The sequence below is a fragment of the Ochotona princeps genome, chromosome 10, assembly GCF_030435755.1.
Source record: "Ochotona princeps isolate mOchPri1 chromosome 10, mOchPri1.hap1, whole genome shotgun sequence".
NCBI lineage: Eukaryota > Metazoa > Chordata > Mammalia > Lagomorpha > Ochotonidae > Ochotona > Ochotona princeps.
In genome coordinates this window covers 36,087,317-36,110,597 of record NC_080841.1, presented here as the reverse complement: position 1 = coordinate 36,110,597, position 23,281 = coordinate 36,087,317, and the positions used below count along the sequence as shown (strand labels likewise).

General features: G+C 39.3%; 1 protein-coding gene across 1 annotated transcript in view; it reads right to left on the bottom strand.

The window, feature by feature from the left end:
* Positions 1-806: 806 nt before the first annotated feature.
* Positions 807-23,281, bottom strand: part of MALRD1 (MAM and LDL receptor class A domain containing 1) — a 172,286-nt gene continuing 149,811 nt past the window's right edge. The window contains exons 29-36 of the mRNA XM_058669699.1: positions 22,279-22,480; positions 18,786-19,049; positions 16,991-17,116; positions 14,414-14,480; positions 6,841-6,920; positions 6,654-6,750; positions 2,631-2,706; positions 807-984 (exon numbers count right to left, since the gene is read on the bottom strand). Coding sequence (XP_058525682.1) covers positions 904-984; positions 2,631-2,706; positions 6,654-6,750; positions 6,841-6,920; positions 14,414-14,480; positions 16,991-17,116; positions 18,786-19,049; positions 22,279-22,480 — 993 coding nt within the window. The 3' untranslated portion in view covers positions 807-903. The remainder of the gene's footprint in view (positions 985-2,630; positions 2,707-6,653; positions 6,751-6,840; positions 6,921-14,413; positions 14,481-16,990; positions 17,117-18,785; positions 19,050-22,278; positions 22,481-23,281) is intronic.

The following is a 23,281-nucleotide window of genomic DNA, read 5'->3' as shown; positions in this document are numbered from 1 at the left end:
TTTTTTCTTTTTTTTCTTTTTTTTTTTTTTGACATATATTTTTATTGCATTTCCTTTTTTTAAAAACTAATTACATTGCATTATGTGATACATTTTTTTACTGCATGGTTTTTCATAGGTGGATACCATGCACATATTGGGAAGGGCGGGACCAACATAGTCAGGTTGGATAAAGAATGTATACCAAAACAAAGAAGGAAAAAGTCTTAGAATTGCACAGCAAAGCAGAATGACCAGAGCTCATGGGAACCTGACACATTTTATGAAGAACCAGAAGTGTGGAGCTGGAAGGCTTCACATGTAAAACAAGCAGAAGGTGGAAATTGTAGCTGCCATGATTTGGTCAGCACTTGTACATATGCATGGATTCCATTTTTTTTTTCACCAAAACAAACTTACCTTGTCATTTTTCATGGATGTTTTGAAGTAGCTTCACATGTATATAGAAGTCTTAAAAGATTTGAAGGTGGGATATAGGATGATAATTTATCACACATTTTCAAAATTCAGAAATTCTGCTTATGGGTATTAGGATTATCATGATTTTTCCATTTCTGTCAGCTTGTTGGCCTTTGTTTCTAAGCCTTTTGAAAGGGAAATTTCTTTTAAATATTTTTATATTCAAGGTCTGAAACTTGATTTGTCACTTTAACAAAGTTACTGTAAAATCAAAGGAAACAAACTTGATTAAATAGAGCATAGTATTAAAATATGCAAATACACAATGATTCTGATTCCATGAAGACAGTCAATCCATTAAGGAATGTTTGCAAGGGCTGTAATTATACAAACATTTTACTTCTCCCTTTTAAAATATCTATTGTGGAAGATAACTGAGTCAGATATTACAGAAGGAATTTTGTATAAACTACACATGGAGGATTATAGTTGGTCTTGATGCTGCTATTTGAGATGATGAGCCATGACTTCCAGGCTTCTTGGTGATGTGCCATATAATGGATTTGAGAAGGAATATACAGAGCTCTAAAGAGAAGAAACACATTGAAAGGGTAAGACTGTGGGCATTGTTTTAAATAAACATGTGCAGACTGCAGCAGGCTTCAGGTGGATTTCCACTAAAGTAGCGGAGCTTCCCTGACTCACTCTATAGCACCTTCAGCCCCAGATGCCCCAGATGCCCCAGATGCCTGGACTGCTGATGCAGGTGCAGCTTTGATGGAATTCTGGGGTCCTGTTGCCCACTGCCTCATCCTCATCTCAGGTAGGTTAGAGGAATGCAAGCAGCCTTTGCTTTCGCTACCTTCTTCTGATGCTAAGTTAACTGCCCCAAATATACTTAGGTTAAAACCCTATTAAATGAACAATGTGGTTTTTGTGAGGTTTTCTTTGTTTGTTTGTTTTTAGCTAATAAGCAAGAGAAAACTAAAGGAGATAAAATAATACCTAAAGATTAATAGACACAATATATACATCTATCAAATGGGACACCTGTTATATGGGTAGATTAAATACTGAATATATAAGGACATCAAGAAATGGCAAAATATTTACTTTTGGGAAAATCCCTTAGAGCTGCAGCTGGAAGCTTGACCGCTGAAACAGTATCAGTGATTTGCTTTAAAAAACCTCCAATGATTTGGGGGATTGAATGGCAGGGAAGGGAAACAGGCCGACCAAGGCAGATAACCTTAAAATGTCTGATAGCTCCCTGGCAGTTTGTGATATTATTTTCTCAATTTTCATGTTTTAAGAGTTCTATTTAAGAGTTAGGAACAGCATTTTAAAGAAATATATTTTCCAGTCAAAATATTAGGCAAATTGAATGCAGTTAAATGAATATAAAGTCACTTGTTTCTGAAACAACAATAATCAAAATGACAAAGTAAAGAGATGTGCTAGGATACCTTCCTCAGCACTTTTACTAGAAGGGAAAAAAGAAATGTGAAAAAGGAATTTTTCCTTTATACAAAATAAAGACAATTCCTAGGGTTCAAATCTTCAGTTACTCTGTCCCATGCATTCACACCACAAGGCCTCCAGAAGCAGGTGGAACACTGGGTCTCTGACTGAAACCTGCTCCTGTGCGTGATGAGAAGCACAGGCCTGAACGCCAGTAGGAGAGTGTGTAACACCTTCCCTGAAACTGTTACTATTTAAGAAACAAAAAGAACATCTCACTTTAATTCTTATATCATTTGTATTAAAATTAGAAAGATTAAGCTTTGTTAGCATAACTAGATGGATAAAACAGATTATCTTCTCACTTAGTTATAACTATAATATTGGGTTATTTTTAAAAGAATGTGTATTTTATGTGATGAGCAGAGAAATATACCATTCACTGTTTCACTTCCCAGATGCCTGCACTGAGAAGAGCTGAACCAGGCTGAGTTCAGGTGTAGGGAACTCAATCCTTATCTTCCAAATGGGTGGCGTGACCCACCCCAACCACTGGTTCTTGTCACCTGCTGACTCCCAAGGTGTTCATGAGCAGGAAGTTGGGATCAGGAGTGCAGCCAGGTCTTAATCCCAAACTCAGCAGTAGAGGGAGAAGGCCTATCATGATTGGCTACTGCTGGGTGACTTGCTGCACCACACACGTGTCCATTGGGTTTGTAAGTGTGTGTGTTTCTGCTCCTGAAGCCATATAGTTCACCACTGTCACTTACCTCTGTTTTTTCTGTGTTGCTCCAATTCCCATAGACTGGGTTGACAAATGCACAATTACCATTTTTCTCAGTTTTCCTTAAATCACACAGACAAAAAAATAAATATTACATTCAACTGTACCATAGTCACTTTTAGATTTTTATCTGGTAGTAACACTTAAGAGAGAATTTCTGACTTGCACACTTACCTTTATGAATGTATTGCCACAAGTAGTCCTTTTTTTAAGACTCAAAGCACATTCTTAAAAGCAAATGTAGGGCCCGGCAGCGTGGCCTAGCGGCCAAAGTCCTCACCTTGAACGCCCCGGGATCCCATGTGGGTGCCGGTTCTAGTCCCGGCAGCTCCACTTCCCATCCAGCTCCCTGCTTCTGGCCTGGGAAAGCAGTCGAGGATGGCCCAAGGCTTTGGGACCCTGCATCTGCGTGGGAGACCCGGAAGAGGTTCCTGGTTCCCGGCTTCGGATCGACACAGCACTGGCCGTTGTGCTCACTTGGGGAGTGAAACATCGGACAGATGGAGGATCTTCCTCTCTGTCTCTCCTCCTCTCTGTATATCTGACTTTGTAATAAAATAAATCTTAAAAAAAAAGCATATGGGCCCAGCGGCCTGGCCTAGCAGCTAAAGTCCTCGCCTGAACGCCCCGGGATCCCATATGGGCTCCGGTTCTAATCCTGGCTGCTCCACTTCCCATCCAGCTCCCTGCTTGTGGCCTGGGAAAGCAGTCGAGGACGGCCCAATACATTGGGACCCTGCAACCGCGTGGGAGACCCGGAAAAGGTTCCTGGTTCCTGGCTTCGGATCGGCGCTCACCGGCCGTTGCGGCTCACTTGGGGAGTGAAACATCAGATGGAAGATCTTCCTGTCTGTCCCTCCTCCTCTCTGTATATCTGACTTTGTAATAAAATAAATAAATCTTTAAAAAAGCAAATGTAATTTAGATTCAGATAAACCCAGGTAAATATGATGCATTGGGTCATTTCAATATTGATATCTTAAAATACTACTCAGCTAACAAGATATGATACTAAAAAGAATATAATATGAAACTGAATTCTAGTTGCAAAGTAAGGAAATCTTCAAGCTCTTTAAACTGCAAAGGTGCTCGTGGCCTCAATACTGGGGCTGGTCCAGGGGGAAGCCAGGAGCCCAGATCTCCATCTGGGCCTCCCAAGGGGGTGACAGAAGTTCATATATTTTGAACCATCTTCTGCCTTCCCAGACACATTAACAGGAAGCTGGATCAGAAGTGTAATAGCCAGGACCCAAACAGATTCTCACTGTGCCACAGGTTTTATTCACACTAGCTGTGCTTTTGTCAATCCATGCCATTGGTTATGTTGTGTTTTCTTGTCACCTGTTGAATTTCAATCCAGGAGCCCAAAGTTGAATGAAAACAATATCTGTTCACTAAATCCTTCCTGTCTCCCTCCTGCATAATCTTAACCCGATAGTATAGAAGCTATTGTTTTTATTCCCAGCACCAGCACAGAGAGTGGCACATAACAAGGGCTTAATAAATGTCTACCTACAAATACACAAATGGGATGCATAGAGTTTCTGAGTTATGCAACCCATTTATGAAAATAAGCTGGTCTAGGAAGGAATATTTTCATTCTATCCTTTAATTCATTAGCGAACTTAAAATCCCAATCCAGTATTCAGGAAAGATGGCAGTTGGCATCACTCAGTCTATATCTTGGACATACTGTCTTTACAACCTGAATTCTAAGACTTTGATGTGCTATTGCAAATTTGCAGCTCCCAGCCACCTGCTTTTTTCATCTGCCTTTTGAGTTACGAGGTGCGTATCATGTGTGAAGTGTGAAGCAAACAATGCTGTGCCTTCTTCCCTGAGGTTTTCCAGCTAATGGAAGTATAAGAAAAAGATTCTGGACAGATTGATTTGTGAAGTGTCTCATCTAATCCTGAATTGCACCTTTTAGGACTTTTACCACGAGCTCTTTCATGAAATTGTAATGGAAAGATAAATATAGGATACTGCTCAGTATAATTAAGCTATCCTAATAGCTGAAAGAAGACGTGTTACATTACAACCAGGAAACATCTCAGCCCCAAAAGAATAAAGGCCAAGATTTCACTGAAATCATGCACTTTGAGAAATGGGGAAGAACTTTAAAATATAAATTAATTTCAAAACGTTCATGAAAACAAACACAGTTCCCTGTCATATTAATTATGACCCTAGCATGAAATAACTGAAATTCTCAAATTGCCTAATACCAGGAGTATTTGCCAGAGTGACGAATTACAGAGGTGTGGCTATAAACCATAGGCAATGGTACAAGTTGCCATGGTGTCAACACCAGACCTGTAGTCACCATAAGCTGAGAGGAAAGAAAACCAGGGCTGCTGGAGCAGGAGACAGCTGTGGTGTGTGTAAGGATCTACAGCTGTACGCATCTCTTCAGGCAGCGAGTGCAGGAAGGAACCCTGGTGTAAATACTGAGTTCACCTTCTCTTTCCTCTCTCAGATGCTCCACCTCTGCCAAACAAAGATGACAAGGGAGTCTATTAATGCAAATCATAAAGGAGTGCCTCTGGATCCTTCTGTTACGTTCATTCCGCCCGTTTGGCAGTGAGGGGTAGAAAGTGCATCTGAGAGGGCAAAGGACAGACCTTGGCCATGTCTTCCCCATAAGAGTACAGGGAAGCCTCTCAAGTATACAAAGCCCTTAGCAATATCTCCAGACACGCCTTTCCCTTCCCTTGCTCTGCAGCTGTGTGCACCATTTTTGAGGGCACAGGTTTTTAAGTTTTCTGGTTTTGAAACACCATTCATTTTCCCCATATTTTTCTTCCTTCAGATTTCAATAGAAATGCTAGTTCCCTTTCTGCCCCTTTTATATTCATCTGCAGTGCTGACTCCTAGGATGTTTCACCTCCAAACTGTTCCCCTGCATACTTCTCACAACACCTTGAGTAGAGAACTCTGATTTCACCCGCTCCCTAGGCAGTGATATAGAGTGGCATGTATTGAGAGAAATAAAATTGGACCGCATGAGAAAAAGGCTTTCTGTTATTTGATTCCTCTCGAGGAGCTTTGCATGACAAGAAAAAAATGAGGATTAAGGGGAAAGTATCGTGGAGCTGGCTAGTTAGGATTATTTTAGCAAGGAGGATGTAGAGAAGGGGAAGAACCACTTGTGGACCAATCTTGTTTTTACAGGAACATTTCAAAACTCATTTCCGAAATTTCTCTTTTCTTTCCCAAAATGAACTTGTCAGAGTTTGGTCACAGGATTCATGGGGACTGAGACTTGGGAGTTAGGTCTGAAACTCTGAAACTGTGGAAATACCTGTATTTCCTGGGGGTAAATGCACACGTGGTCTTTTGGAGACAGCAGAAGTTTTGTGAGCATTAAGAGCCAACCCTAGCCACTGTGCTGTAGAATTCCAGTTGCTAAGGCTAAGTGTTCATTCCTGGGATCTGCTGATACTCTATCTGCTAAAAGAGCTGAATGCCTTGAGGCATAGAGTAAGCAAGGTTGCACTGTCGCTAAGAGTAAGTATTACTGGACCCAGGTTTGGCCTGTCCAGGGACCTCAAACTTGACCAACAGCTGACTTCTGTCTTCAGAGATCCATGTTATCACATGGAGTGTTTGCAGTGGGGATGAATTTTGTAGAGAGACTATACTATTGCAGGAATCAATGTTTTATATAGAGGTCAACCCACTCACTTAAGAATCTCAAATGACACCATCAGAATGGCCTGTCCAACCACTCTTCTCTCGGATCTGTGGACAACATAATGCTGGTTTGTGAGGCTCTTAAGCAGCTTCCCAACATAACCTGAGGAGCAAATTTAAGACTTTTTTCTTAAAAAGCAGGGATTATTATTAGACAGCTCCTGCTTCTGCCCAGAAGAATAAATTCATAGTGCAGTAACCTTACAATTACCTGAGGCTAATACAGGGTAAAAGGAAAATTTAGCAAAGGAAATGTCTCATGAAACTATTTTACTAGTATATATTCCATTCAGAAACTAAAGGCATGACTTACCTTACTGGAGCTTTTCTTTTTGCAAGAAAACAGAAGATGGTAACCATAATATGGGTCATCAGGAAAGCTAATCCAATACCCAGAAGAGTCCATATATCTGGAATTCCAAACCAATGAGAGACAAATATGCAGTAAAAAATGCTGAAGACGCCAAAACAAGAGTTCTCTTAGTCACAGTACCACCTACTTTGCTCCGTATACGTGAGGTCTGCAGCAGGAGGAATGAACTTGATGTGGCACCGATTTCCTTTCCATCCTTTTGCACATCTGGATATGAGATAAAAATGTGATTGTTGAAGAAAAACTGTGAGTGTATTATAGCAGAATTGCAATGTGATAAGATGAAGAAGTTCAATCAACAACCAGATTACAGAAAAAGTGGCAATTCTGATAAGAAATTAAAAATATGTGGGGCCAGCACAATGGCTCAACTGGCTAATGCACCCATATGCTGGTTTGTATCCTGGCAGCTCCACTTCCCATCCAGCTCCCTGCTTGTGGCCTGGGAAAGCAGTCAAGGACGGCCCAAAGCCTTGGGCACCTTCACCCACTTGGAAGATATGGAAGAAGCTCCGGCTCCTGGCTTTGGATTGGCTCAGGTCCTGTCATTGTGGCTGTTTGGGAAGTTAGCCAATGAATCATTGTCTCTCCTTCTCTCTGTAAATCTGACCTTCCAATAAAAATAAATAAATCTTAAAATAATATGTAACCAAAACTGAAAAATTTAGTTTTTAAAACTGAAAAATTTAGTTTTTACTACTTTTGTATTACTATGTAAGATGATACCTTTTAAAAACATTTACCTCCTTCTAGACTTTACAAAGTAGAAACCTATTTTCCGTATTCTTTACTTTTTCCGAAGTTGACTTTTTTTCCAGAGTGCAATATTACACTGTTCATCATCTATTTTCAACCCCAAAGCTAACATGTTTTCAATAGTGAGCAGACTTAAGCTCTTTCAGGTAACTAACAGAGCATGTTCAAATTATACATTAACAAACAATATAAGTATATTTCTCGTGTCATTGAGATAATCTTTCAAATGCTTATCCTTGGAATCGATTCATAATTTCACCTGATGAACCTGGAAGGAAAAAAATAAGGAAGTGGAAGAAGAAAACTAAAGATTCAAATCCCTGCCAGGTTTCCATTTCCTTTCTTCTGTCTGCTTTCTCATAAGAATACCTGCAATACTAGGAGGAATGGTTTTCAGAAAGTTCAGAATTAGAGAGTTGATAACTCTAAGGGAAGTTAGGCTTATTTATAAGTAATATATGTTAGAATTTCTTTGGCAATATGTATTTGCATGTGCACGTGAGAGTGTATACGCATGCTTGCTTAGAAGAAATACCCAGATACAAATTAGGGCGTGCTTGATTGAATTTCTTGCCAAATTCATGGTAAGATAAAAATATAGCTGAAGGGAACTATTATTATAGTCTAGAAACCACATCAAATCTGTTAAAAGTTAAAAAGTTTTTAAAAATTTAAATAAATAAAATCTGTGTATGAGGCACTATGATTCTTTAGTACATATTTCCTGTGTTTTCTATCAGTCTCTCTTCTTTTAAATATGTATTTAATTAAAAGAGAGAGGAAGAAACAGATTTTTCTTTCTCCTGGCTCACTCCCAAGTGGTTGTATGGCTAGGGCCCTAACAGGAAGCAGCCAGAAGCAGGAGCTCCCTCAGGGTTTCCCCTGGGGAATGCTGGTACCCTGTACCCATTGCACCAAAGTGCTGGCTCCTAGGCTCTCTTAATTTTGAACATTTGTATATTCAAATGTAATTCTTTCAGAAAACAAAAACAAAAAAACTTATGGGCTCAGAAAAGTCCACCAGAATGCCTTCATTTCTTCATTAAATGTTTCTAAAATTTCAGATAATTTGTTTTGATGTATGTGGATTATTAAAGTTTGAGCAGTTGGTGTCTATTCTCAACCCCGCTCACCATAACAGTCTGATCTCTGCACCTGGCTTTTTTTCTTGCAACAATATATCATGGACTTTCAGATCACCTGTCTATACAAATGAGTTGTATCAGTATAGAAGCTTAATTTCCCCACCCATTTTGTCCTTTAAAGTCCTCATCAAAACAATAATCTCATCATGTATGTTTAATGAATGTCCATCTTATACTGCGTACTCTGTTAGAAATATAGATATAAAAATAGACATGCTTAAAAATTTGTAGAATCACAGAATTACTGAAAAAAACATAAATCACACCTAAAAGTAACTAAGATAAATAATGCAGGGGCCAGTACTGTGACGACTGAGCCTGCATCTTATGTATTGGCATTCCATATGCATTGCCTTTTGATTCCCGGCAGTCCACTTCCCATCCAGCTCCCTGCTTATGTAGATCAGAACACAGGGAAATATGCCCTAGGTCCTTTAATCCCTGCACCCACGTGGGAGGCTCAGAAGGAAATCCTGGCTTTTGTGGTCATTTGAGGAATGAACTAGCAGATGGAAGATTCTCTCTTCCTCCTCCTTTCTCTATAGCTCTGCCTTTCAAATAAATAACAATTTTTTTAAAATAGAAAATATAGGAAAGTTAAAAGTGGTAAAAGAAATAATGAAATACTTGCTTTAAGAAGCTTCATTTTTCTAATTTAGAAAGTAAAAGCAAGCTAAAAATGAGCAACTTGACCTGAACACCTACAGAACATGTGACTTACTAAATTACATTTCTTGTGATGAGTGAAGTGTTTAGGTGTACACCATACTTTCGTAGAACTGTGGACTGGACTCACATTAAATCCACTCAGAAGGCATTAACCAACAAATCTAAGTACACCCCTGTCATCATCCATTCTCCATCTCTAGAAACATCCTTACCCTAATTATTTTTATTAAAAACACCTGTTACCACCAAAATGTTATGTGTGCATGTGTACACTCAGTTATATTGTAAATGCATACATATTTAAAATACATCTACAAGTATGACACCAATACTTATATGTGTATATGCACATATAAGCAAAGGCCATTAAATATTATGAGTTACTATTTAAAATATGAAAATATGGATAAAACTAATTATTTTGCAGCGATGCTAGAAACTATATGAAAAAGTAACATCAGCAACAAGAATGCCAAGAAGTTCAGTAACACAACGATATGGAAAAGCCTGATGAGTTACAGTGGGCCACTTTGCTCAAAGTCTCAAGAAACGTAATTATACTTTACACATTGTTCCATAAAATAACTAAGCCAATATTCACCTAAGAACCTCACAATATAATGTTCACAGAACAAAACTTGAAAGCAGTACCATGTATAGATGTCCAGATGTTAAATAAATCACTAGGAATCTAAATATAAGAATATAATCCTGTGTTATACGATCAATGAAACTGCCTCTTCCCTCAGTGTGTGGTTCTAGTCAATAAGAAAAAGACAGATTACTGTATTAATTCTCAAGTGCAGTTTCCCTAACTTTCAAAATCTTATTCTGCCTCTAGATTCTTATGCTATTTGGGCCCGGCGGCGTGGCCTAGCAGCTAAAGTCCTTACCTTGAAAGCCCCGGGATCCCATATGGGCGCCGGTTCTAATCCCGGCAGCTCCACTTCCCATCCAGCTCCCTGCTTGTGACCTGGGAAAGCAGTCGAGGACGGCCCAATGCCTTGGGACCCTGCACCCGCGTGGGAGACCCTGGCTTCGGATCGGCGCGCACCGGCCGTTGCGGCTCACTTAGGGAGTGAATCATCGGATGGAAGATCTTCCTCTGTGTCTCTCCTCCTCTCTGTATATCTGACTCTTCAATAATAATAAATAAATCTTTTAAAAAAAAAAGATTCTTATGCTACAAATCAGTGCAAATATTGACTAATCACATAGCTTCTGTTAGTCTCTAAAATGAACCATGAGTTTCCCATAAATTCTGTGCCCCAGCTCCCCAGATCACATAGATGATGGGCTGATGCCCTAACAAGGTTTGGGGGAGGCATATCTTACATCACACCTGTGATTAACCCAGAACTGCTAGAAGAGTGCTGTTAAATAAGCAAGAAAAAGGTCACAATTTTTTACTCTCTACTGAATGTAATGTTCTTAAGATGTTTATGTGGCAGTTACTGCAGGAAGCGAAAATAGCCCGTAAGTATTCAGGAATTCAACCCCAGCACACACCAATACAAAATACATTTTTTTTTCTTGCATCTAATGCTTACTACCTGATTTCCCTTCTGGATCAAGCTAGTTTCAGCTTCAGTTTTTCTGCTTATTTTTTATTTCCTGCATTCAACAACACTGGTAGTTTCTTTAGGAACTTCATTCCTAACTTCATTTTACTTTAAGCACATTGAATTTTACTGCTGGAATTGTATCTTCCTGGGTAAAGCCTTCATCTGCATCCCACATAAGCACCACCTACTGCCCCCTGCTGCACAGCTGATGATAATGGCTTAGGAAAACTGTGGAAGATGGCCCAAGTGTCTCTGCCCCTGCCACTTACATGAGAGACCTGGACATGGCTTCTGGCTTCAGTCCCACACAGCTCTGGCCGTTGTGGCAGTCTGGGGAATATGCCAGCCAATGGAAGATCTCTCTCTCTGTAGCTCTAACTTTCAAATATATCTTTTTTAAAATAATGGATTTTAGATTCAAAGAAAAATTCATTGGTTGCAAGTCAGAGTAAGCAAAAACAAAGAAATCCAGCCATTTTAAAAATAAATAGTATATGCTACATATTTATGCAGCCATTTTTACAAATACTATATGCTGCATATATATTACCTACATATACCACAGATATGAGCTATTATATATATATACACACACACATATATAGTATTAGAGAGAGTGGGAAAATGGTAAAGTGCATTCTTTCATATGGTAACTGCATTTGGTTAAATGTGTTGTGGCACATAACTTAGTAATAAACATATTTAAACCTCCCTTTACCTAAACTTAGTCTTGTGCATCAGAGTTGTTCGTGTCCACTGAGGGAGCCTGACAGGGAAACCTTCACCTCCACCCGGGGATGACAGTGCAGAAGGAGGTGCTGAATCAGTCTGCCATTTCAGGAAAAATCACAAATGTCATCTGCTTCTGCAGTAGACAGCACATGCTAGACAGTGTACGGCCACCTATTAATGTTCTACATATCCACGGTGCCACTATGTTCATCATAGTCCTTCATGTTAACAAATTGCTTAATAAAAAGATAATACTTATGATTTTAGTTCCACTTGGATTTACCCAAGGGGGCGGTGTTTGGATCTGGGATCCTGTATCAGCAACAAAGAGATGCCTAAACCATCTTTCCATCCAGTATCCTCTGGACATCTACAATCTGCCTAAATTGAGCCAAGATGATATAGAAAACTGAATAGATGAGTGACTAAGACAGAAAAGACACTCCCAACAAAGAAAAGTCCAGAACAGATGGCTTCACTGCTGAATTCTACCAAACCTTTAAAGAATCACAAATTCTGGGCCCGGCGCGGTAGCCTTGTGGCTAAAGTCCTTGGCTTGAACACGCTGGGATCCCATATGGGCACTGGTTCTAATCCCAGCAGCCCCACTTCTCATCCAGCTCCCTGCCTTTGGCCTGGGAAAGCAGTCGAGGACAGCCCAAAGCCTTGGGACCCCTTACTCGCATGGGAGACCCGGAAGAAGGTCCTGGCTTCAGATCAGCTCCTGACTTTGGATCGGTTCAGCTCCAGCTGTTGCGGCCACTTGGGGAGTGAACCAGAGCGTGGAAGATCTTTCTGTCAATTAATAGGTTATAATAGGGCCCAACACAATGGCTCAACTGGCTCATCCTTCCCTTGCAAGCACCAGACCCCAGATGGGTACCAGTTCATATCCCGGCTACTGCAGTTTCCATCCAGGTCACTGGATGTGGCCTGAGAAAGTGGTGTAGGATAGCCCAAAGCCTTGGGACCCAGCACCATATGGGAGACCTGGAGGAAACTCCTGGCTCCTAGCTTTGGATTGGCTCAGTTCCAGCTTGTTGTGACCACTTGGGGAGTGAACCAGTGGATGGAAGATCTTTCTCTCTGTTTCTTCTCTCTGTAAATCTGCGTTTCCAATAAGAATAAATAAGTCTTTTAAAAATAGTTTATGATAAGCTAATTTCCATAGAAACTGATATGAGCAAAAGCATAATTTTGCTGAATAAAATCAGTTACATTATGATTCCAGCAGAAAAAAACACTGAGAAACATATTAGTAACTTGTTTTCAAGAACGTGGAAGCAGTAGCTAAGTATATTGCATTGTAAAATTATTTTTAACTTAGAAAGTTTTTGCTTTTCATTTTTTAGGAAAACTACTTTCCTAAAATATGTGTTTACTCAGAATAATATGATGAAATCTATTAATCACTTTTTGATTATTATGTGGTTTTATTATGACTTGATTCTCAAACTTCAGTTTCCTAATGAACAGCACAGCAGATTCATTAATATGTCAAATTAAAAACTCATAAAAGGAAATATAATGAAATACACATCATTTCCTTTGGAGTTTTTGCAACTTACTGCGCAATTCCCTGAAGGGTGGAAAGAATAAAGTCAAGTGATCTTTAATATGCAATATAAGGGCCCGGCGGCGTGGCCTAGCAGCTAAAGTCCTCACCTTGAAAGCCCCAGGATCCCATATGGGTACCGGTTCTAATCCTGGCTGCTCCACTTCTCATCCAGCTCCCTGCTTGTGGCCTGGGAAAGCAGTCGAGGACGGCCCAAAGCTTTGGGACCCTGCACCCGCGTGGGAGACCCAGAGGAGGTTCTTGGTTCCTGGCTTCGGATTGGGGCTTTGGATTGGCGCGCACCGGCCCATTGCGGCTCACTTGGGGAGTGAAACATCGGACAGAAGATCTTCCTCTCTGTCTCTCCTCCTCTCTATATATATCTGACTTTGTAATAAAAAAATAAATAAATCTTTAAAAAAATATGCAATATTAATAATCCCCCCAATTACAATGCTCACTCCCATTTGTTCTTGCTTTGAGTAATGAAATGCATTCTTTAATTGTACTTTAACTTTATTCATAGATATTAATGCAATAAACTGAAACTGATTTTACTTAAGAATTATTTCTATCCTTTGTTAGAAAAGAAGGATATGGAATTTCACATAAAAGAAGATGAAAGAAATAAAATCTACATTCATCTGAAATTGAATGCTTATTAGAAAAAATCCTTAATTTGATACATTAAAAACATATTAAAATTTGGAAAACATAAAATGTTGAAAATATGCAAAAATCAAATTGTCATATTCTTTTCCTAAAATACACTTTTTCTCTCATTCAGAAAGATAAATGTAACTACTGCCATTATCTTTTTTATCTTAATAACCACATTTTGATTGATGTCCTTATTTTTTTTTAAATAATTTTTTAAAAATTTATTTATTTTCATTGCAAAGTCGGATACACAGAGAGGAGGAGAGACAGAGAGGAAGATTTTCCGTCCGATGATTCACTCCCCAAGTGACCACAATGGCCGGTGTGCGCCGATCCAAAGCCGGGAACCTGGAACCTCCTCCGGGTCTCCTACATGGGTGTAGGGTCCCAATGCATTGGGCCGCCCTCGACTGCTTTCCCAGGCCACAAGCAGGGAGCTGGATGTTCCAGCGGCCGGGACTAGAACTGGCACCCATATGGGATCCCGGGGCGTTCAAGGTGAGGACTTTAGCCGCTAGGCCTCGCCGCCGGGCCCTGATTGATGTCCTTATGGTGTCAAGAAAAGTAAGTCAGTTGCAATAGGTGTAACTAAAATGATATATAGACCACACTTCTTACCGGCATGTAGGACCATTTTTCTCTACTACACAAGTCCCACCATTTCTGCAGTAATTTACTGGACAGTCTGAAAAGGAACACCACAAAGAACACTGTGAATCATAAGCATTACAGGAAAGAAGGATATAGTGCTGTCGTTACTACATTACAGCTAGTCTCAGGGAGTAAATGGCTTCCCAGCTGCTATATTCCGCTAGATTACTTTTCTCTTCCCCCTAAATTTGCTCAGCAGCCCCTGTTGCCATGGCTGGGTTTCACGCCCTTCACTTGCCTCAGTGAGACAAAAGAGATTGCTCCATTGGGTTTGGTACAATTTGCTGCCTGACGATGTATGTACAGGATCCATTTGTGGTTATATTCATTTTTGTTGTTGTTTACTGAAACATTTAGTTCTACACCATAGTCACCACATCATGGCAAACAACTGCTTTGCATGGGTGGCCTTGTCTTGTTGAGAAAATCACTTGTGTACATGTGTGTCCTGCTGCTGCAGACAGCAGCGTAACTTCTTTATCCCTTCCTTACCCCTGGCCCTGCTCGTATACTGCTCTGTCACCTCCTATATCTAGTCTAACATACACATTTATTTTCAAAAGTAGCTTACTGAAAAGCAGCTAAACCCAGTGCTACTGCTGTGGAAGTAGTTAGCACCTTACCTTCGCATTCAGCATTTACATTGCCTGCTTGCATCTTCACAATACAACCTCGATGCCTTATGGTCTGGCAATTTCCACATTTACTTAAGAACCAAGTTTCTTCTGGATTTTTACATACCTGTGTCTTGAATGACATCATTCTTCCACTGATGGACTATCACAAGTAATACTTCACCATCTTTAATTTTTAAATTCAACAAGCTTATCCTGAACACTTATTAAATATCTGGTACTTGGGGAGCCACTAGAAATTTAATAACTAACCATTGAAGCACATTAAAATGGTAGTTAAGGCTGCAGGCATGGGCATCCTGAATCGCAGTCTAAGCTTAACTTATTAGCTGTGTAATACAGGGTGAGGGGGTTAATGCCTCTGTGACTGCAGTTCCTTTCTACAAATCAGAGGTAAACATAGCACCCATTTCATAGGATTAGTGAGAATATAAGGATAATACCTGCATTAAGGTCAGTGTTAAATGAGCATGACCTGCCAATAACCTATACTTCTAATGGAGGATGCAAAAAATTTTACAGGGCATAACAACACCTATGAAAAGTACCTGCCAGAATGGAAAGTATGGTTACATGAATGAAATGAGTGGGACTGGGGCAGGGGGTGAGAGTTGTGCATCTTTAGCAGGTAACCAAGTGTGGTTGTAACATCTTGGTGATTACATGGGACTCAAAGTTGATATTTCCAATTTCTGAAGGGCCCATGACTCGTTGGTGGATATATTCACTAAGTTGAGGGATTTATCAGAAACGAATGTTTTAAAATGTTTATTTTGATTTACTTGAAGGAGTGATGAGAGAGAATACACATGCTTTCATTTGGTGGTTCATTCCCCAAATACCCACAACAGCAAGGGCTGGGGTTCTGGAGCCAGCGGCCTGGAACTTCATCTGTGTTTCCCACATGGCTGTTAAGGCCACCAGCACTTGAGCCATCACTGCTTCCTTCCATGATGCTCTAACGGGATGCTGGATAGAAAGCAGAGGAGTTGGGACCCAAATAGGCACTCAGAAATGAGGATGAGGGCATCCAGGTGGAGGCTTAACTCGTTACTCCACAGTACTGTCCTCAAGGAGGAAGATTTTTAAAGGGAAAGATGGTGCTTTTTTGAAAAAGTGACTAAGCAACTTCCCAAGTGGAAGTGTCCAGTGGACAATAGAATTCCAGATGAAGTAAAAAGATAAATTTGAGCATTTTCTTTACATCCCATCTATATTCCAGATATTATCATTTTTGTTTTTTCCTGAAATTATCTTGAGCTCGTTGTTTCAGGTGCCATAGGATGTCCACTCTTTTATGTGAGATTTTAGCATGCCCTCTGTGTTCAAATGTTGATTTTTTTGAAAGGCAAAGTTATAAAATGAGAGAGAAAGAGAGAGAGATAAGGTGTCCACAGCAGAGGGACTGGCCCAGCATGAAATCAGGAGCCCGAGACACTAGCCCATGTTGGTGACAGGAGCCCAGGCAATTTGGGCCATTATCTGCTGCCTCCCAAGTGCATTACCAAAACAGCTAAATCCCAGCTGGAGGTAGGACTTAGGCACTGCTGCAGGACCTACCATTTAACTACAGCTTAGGGGTTTTTTTTCCCCAAAAACTTAATGACATTAGATTATATAGCGTTCCTTTGTTGTAGAACCAGTTTTTACAGAAAAGATTACTAGATACTAATAATCTTAAATGACATCAAACTAAAACTACATGTTTGATTTGTATTTACTGCACATCAGACAGAATAAGCATATTATGCTATAAATTTTGTGATTAAATTGCCAATTAATGTCAGCATTATTATAGCCTCAGAACCAATAAGAGAAATTCTGTTACCCCATGCCTGGAACCTCAACTTTTAATATTCTTCTTATCTGCAGGTTATGTTAGAGTCCAGTTTGAGTGCAAACAGAGTACCTGAGCAGCTGGACTCATCAGGCTGGAAACTCACGCAGTCAGCAAAGCCATCACAGCGCTGGTGAGCTGAGATGCAGCTGTTGGAGGAGACACACACCAGAGCTCCCTCGGAACAGCTCTTATTGGCTGAAACAAAGAATAACGCTTATGGTTGGTTTCTAGTATGCCTTTTCCCTGATTAATTTACCATAATAAAACAGTCAGGGTTTATTGGGTTATCCTTAATTTTTTTCCTAGTCTAGTATTTTAGAAGATAATTCTTTCTGAAGGAAATTTCAGCGCATTAACTTGAACATTTCTTCCAAAAGTCAGCCAAGACAATCACTTCCCAAATGTACATTATTATGGTCCAAATTGTATTTTTTATGTTTGGGGCAGGGAGAGTTGGCCCTTGGGTAGCAATAACAGCAGGTTAATAAAAAAAGATAGAGACCATAAGACCGGCTGCTTTTTCTTTTTAATAAATTGCTGCATCTCTTATCAAGCGGTCCTGCTTAACTCTAGATTCATATAACTGTTCCCTCCTCCAATACCCTTTATTCTATGGGAAATAAAACCCTACACTCTTACTGTACTGTGGCTTCATTATATATGCTATTTCCTATAATCAATCCCTTAGTAATAAATATATCCTCCTTTTAAACACCATCAGTTTGCCATTTATTTATTGCCAGGATAATGGCTAATAAAACACAGATGAAATGATGAAACATCCTGGTTTCTATATGACAAGCATCAGAGAAAAGAGGAACTAGAAAACCAATATCTAAGCCAAAAGCTGTAAGAGTTTCACTGTTTAAAGGCTAAAACCTTTAAACATCCAAAGACACTTTCATTCTTTACTCATTTTCCAATTGTTGTAACTCAATAAAGCACACTATTTTAAGTGAGAAACTATAATAGCTTTAGATTTTTTCAAAGTTCCCCTCTATTAGAGATACCTGAAAATGCTTTTGATTACTCAAAAAAGTGACTATTAACATACAGTTTGTGGACCTCTGTCAGTTCAATTGCCAAAAAAAAATTAGTACATTATAATAATAAGCCAACAAGCAAAGAAATAACTAAAAAAGTGGTATTACAGACTCCACTATGAATATATACTAGCTTTAAGATATGTGTAACTCCATCTCAATAGATATCCATCCTTCAATAGCTCGTGTAGGCTAGTTGTAATGCAAACACAAAGCTGTAGCACAAACAGAAAGTGCTGTACGGAGGGCTTGAAGTTTGACATGCCTTGGCTCAAATCCTCACAGTCTTGTAAATTTAGGTAGTATTACCCTCGACACACGGATGAAGACATTGAGATTAGCAGCTAAAAGAACAGCCCTAAAATTCTACAACTAGTATGTTATAGAGAAGAGATTCAAGCTTAAATCCTTAGAGTTTAATATTCCATGAACCCTCAGGACATGACAAATGCTCTGGAGATTGTTCAGGTCCAGCTGCTAACAATATACTTATTCATTTGAAACTCTATTTGTCTATAGTCCTTTCCTTGAGCTATGCACATGAATCTTGAAAGAAGAAATCACAATTGTTCTTCAAACAGATTAAAAATTCTTAACGGCATTCTCTATATAAATTATCCAGGACAAAACAAAAAGGAAGTCATGAAAGTTTAACACAATATGACCACTAAATGCTAAGCAAAAACTATATGCTTTGCTTAATCATATCTCACCACTCTTAGGCAACAATATATGGAACTTTGTTTTAGCTGCCAATGTCCTCTCTATCATGTCAAAACAGCATTTCTCCCATGGTCAAGGAGTTTGGGATAATAACTCACGGCAGCTGGATTCATCTTCATTAAAGTGACAGTCAGGCACTCCATCACACAGCAGGAGGGATGGGATGCACTGGCCCCCAGAGCAAGGGAACTCCATTTCCCCACACTGCCGAGCAGGGGGGCCAGGAGAACAACCCATTTCATCAGATCCATCTAGGCAATCGTCGTGGTCATTACACTTCCTTGAGAGAGGCACACACTGAAGCGTGTAAATGCAAGAAAACTGCTCCACATCGCAGGATGATGGCTGTAGCGTGACAGGACCTAGAACAGAGAGCAAGTCAGGTCAGCATTAAGAAAATACTTCCTCTGAGTCAGAATTATCACAGGTGATGTTATTCTCAAGTAAGTATAAATCATTCTGAGTATTTAAACTACCTTCCAATAAGAGCTGTATGAGCCCTAAGGAATGTGTGACTAAGGAATATGCCTTATCTAGATTTATATAAAAAACAGCACTCTTATTTATAGTATGAGTGACATTAAAACTCTTAATTTAAAATGAAAAGATTTGAACCAAGGTGCCTTAAATGTGACCCCAAAATAAGACTCTAATTAAGAGTAACATTTATTTTTTAAAAATCGGACACTCTGAAAAGATACACACACTTGGAATTTTTTAAAAATCGATAGTATGTAAGTCAACTGGTGGCTCCTGAAATCCTGACCAAGAAGCACTGAGGTAAACTATACTCTGGTTTTGTCACAGTGCTTTGCCTGAAATCCCAAATTACTGCTCAAAAGCTGCAATATCTTTTATCCGTATCTTAAGTGCAGAAGCAATCATAGTCAAATGTAAGGTAGTACATAGGAAGGAATCTGAAAGACAATCTTGTTCAAACAGATCAATTCATGGAATAGGTGAAGACACTAAGTTTGCGACATTTACATGTCTAAAATCTAACCTTTATTATACTTTGATTACACAGAACCGTTTGAAGATTTGAGTCTGCATTCATGATTAAACATGAAGCATCACTGGTCAAGGAAAGCAAGGTAGGAGGAAAACATACTTTCTAGTATTGTACCTCACAAAAGGATGATGAAAGATTATGATGTTTACTATATATATATTTTTAAAAAGCTAACAGAAGGAATTTTCAATGTTTTTACCAGAAAAAAATAGTAAAAGTTTGAGATGTTTTTCCCCTTTTTGGAACATTAAATAGTATATACATATATCAGATCACATAATATCCAACAAAAATATACAACTTTTCTATCTCAATTAAAATATAAATTTTCAAAAATATGCTAAACAGAAAATGACTCAAGAATGTTGAAAACTGACTTAACATTTCTCAGGGTCAAGGACTGTATGTAAATACATAAGATTGCACTACTTTTGAGGAATATTATTATTGGAAGGGCTGTTACATTTCCCCTTTGCCTCTGTAAGAGTCATGCATTTGTCGGGATATTAACAGCAATAAACAGAACCAAATAGCAGTGGGAAGTCAATAACTGCTACTTTACACATTTAAACTGCTTTTATTTTTGGATTTTTTCAGTTTATTTATTTAAAAAGCAGAGCAGAGCCAGACATGGTAGCCTAGCAGCTAAAGTCCTCACCATGCACACACCAGGATCCCATATGGGCACCAGTTCAAATCCCGGAGTCCCTGCTTTCCATCTAGCTCCCTGCTTGTGACCTAGGAAAGCAGTGGAGGATGCCCAAAGCCTGCAGCCAGGAGGTTCTTGCAGGTCTCTCATGTGGATGCAATAGCCCAAGGATTTGAGCCATCCTCTACTGTTTTCTCAGGCCATAAGCAGGGAGCTGGATTGGAAGTGGAATAGCCAGGACATGAACTGGTGCCCATATGGGATGCCAGCACTGCAGGCAGATGATTACAGCTTTTCAGTGACTGAATTATCTATTTAGCATTTTTCAAAATTTGCCACCATACTACTACAATTGTAGGAGAAAAGAAATTAGCTTTAGCTTGATGCCAAATGCCTATCCCACAAAGGGAACTTTTTTTTTTAATTATTTATTATTTAACTTCATTAATTACATTGTATTATGTGACACAGTTACATAGATACTTGGGTTCTCCCACCCCTCCCCAAACCCTCCCACCATGGTGGACTCCTCCACCTGTTGCATAACCACAGCTCAAGTTCAGTTGAGATTCCCCCATTGCAAGCGTATACCAAACATAGAGTCCAGCATCTTATTGTCCAGTCAAGTTCAACGGCTTCTTAGGTATACCCTCTCTGGTCTGAAGACAGAGCCAGCAGAGTATCATCCCAGTCAATTGAAAGCTCCAACATACCATCAGCAAAAATTTACATCATTATGGAATTAATTGACATAGTAATGAGTAACCAATATGTTAAAAGTAAATGCGAGTTCCCAGCCACCTTCTGTGACCACCTCACCTATACTTCAATTTAGTTTATACACAACATATAACATTCAAAACATAACATGTTATACATAACATCATATCATCTTAAATTAAGGCAAACATGTGGTATTTAACCTTTTGTGATTGGCTCATTTCCCTTAGCATTATGGTTTCCAGTTTGGCCCATTTGGCCACAAAGAACTGCATTTTGTTTTTTTAAACAAGGCTCTGAAAGCAAAATTTTAAATTAGGCATTTGGTAGTGACAAAGATAATGACCCTACTATACTTTAAAATGAAGAACAGGACCAGTGGTAAGGCTCAGGGTGTCAATGTGAGCATCCAATATGAGTGCTGTCTCAAGTCTCAGCTGCTCCTTTTCCCGCTGAGCTTCCTGCTCACGTACCTTGAGAATGACAAAAGGTGGTCCAAAAGCCACCCATGTGGGAGATCTGGATGGTAGTCCAGGCTCCTGAACTCAGCCTGGCCCAGCCCTAATCATTGTGGCCATTCGGTTAATCTGGTTACTCTCTGTGTAACCGATAAATAAGTTAATCTTTCTAAAAATGAATACCTTGTAAGAGAAGAAGCAACCTCACTTATGTGGAAGGATTCTGAAGCTACAGAAATTCAGTTATATGGAGATTTCTCAGTAAAGGAGGTGTTTGTTTTTTTTGTTTGTTTGTTTTTTGTTTTGTTTTGTTTTTTTGTCTTTTTGAAATAGCATGAACACTCTAAGGTGCACAGTTATAATGGGTTAATGTGAATAGTGTAGGGAAGGGGAAATGTTAACATGGGGAAAGAAGACAGTTCCAAAGACAGCAGATGGCCTGAGAGGTCTTATCTTAAGAAGTTGTTATGAATCTCTAGGTATAAAGAAAATAGACAAGGAGGGCACATTGTTGAGCTAAGTTTCTTCAGAGTTTATTAACTATCTCAGTTCAGAGTTTTTTCTGTTGTCTGGAGGACATGAAAATGTCATGGCAAAGTTCATGGGCAGAAAAACTATCTCTGACTATCCACCATATTCAACAAATGGCAAGGACTGGAACTGAGACAAAAAGTAACAATTCTTCAGAATTCCCAATTCTTCTACATTTGTAGATACTCTGCCTGTTCCAGTTTCATGGAACAATCACTTACCTCCAGAAGCACACTCTGGAGTGAAAGAGATGTCATCCAGGGCAATAAAGATGCCCTCATTCCCACCCGTGTCAGCTTCAAATGTCACTTTAAATGGACTGTTACTGGAGAGAGATACATGCTCACACATCCATCCAGTTCTTTTATTCCCAATCATTGACCACACTAGGATACTTAGTCCTGACTCCTCGATTGTATATACCTGAAAAAGCAGCAATCAGAAAATAATTACTTATGACTCATGAATGAAAGAGTGAACTCTATAAGGCTGCTCAACTCAGTGTCAATTATATTTTTAATCTGTAAAAACTGTGTTATAAAATAAACTTATGCATGGTATTTTTTACTTAATAGTACTCTGCTTGATTTTATCTTACCAATTTCAGTATTCCTGCATAAGTATCTAAAAAAAACTGGAAGAGACACAAAGCTAGTCTTTACACTGCTTACATTATATCAGGGTTTTATTAGAAGATCATGCAAGTTGCTTTAGAAATTAAAAAGAATGTGCAGAAAATATTTAGCATTCTATTAGAAAATGCTCAGAACTAATATGGATGAAAATACAGTTTCGAGGCAAATAGATGGTCAGCAGAACCTTCATATGTCATGACTATGAGTCTTCGGAGATGAGCCATGTCAAGGAAACTAAATCCTGTGTGATGGAATGTCAACAGTCAGCAACATTCTGTATCTCTTAAACTTCATAACAACAAAAAATGTGTTTGAGAAGCAGAGAGATAGGCAGATAGAGAAACAGCTCACATCCATTGGTTCACTCCCCAATTGCCAGTAATGGAAAGATTGGGCTGAAGGCCAAAGCTGGAAGCTAGGAGTTCACTTTCACACATGGGTGGTGGGTGGCCAAATACCTGAGCCAACATGTGGCTTCCCAAAGTCTGTGACAGTAGGAAGCCAGAATCAGGGGCTAGTGCTGGGTCTCAAACTCAAGCTCTTAGATGTAGGACACAGACGTCACAACTACTAAGAAATATGCCTGTTT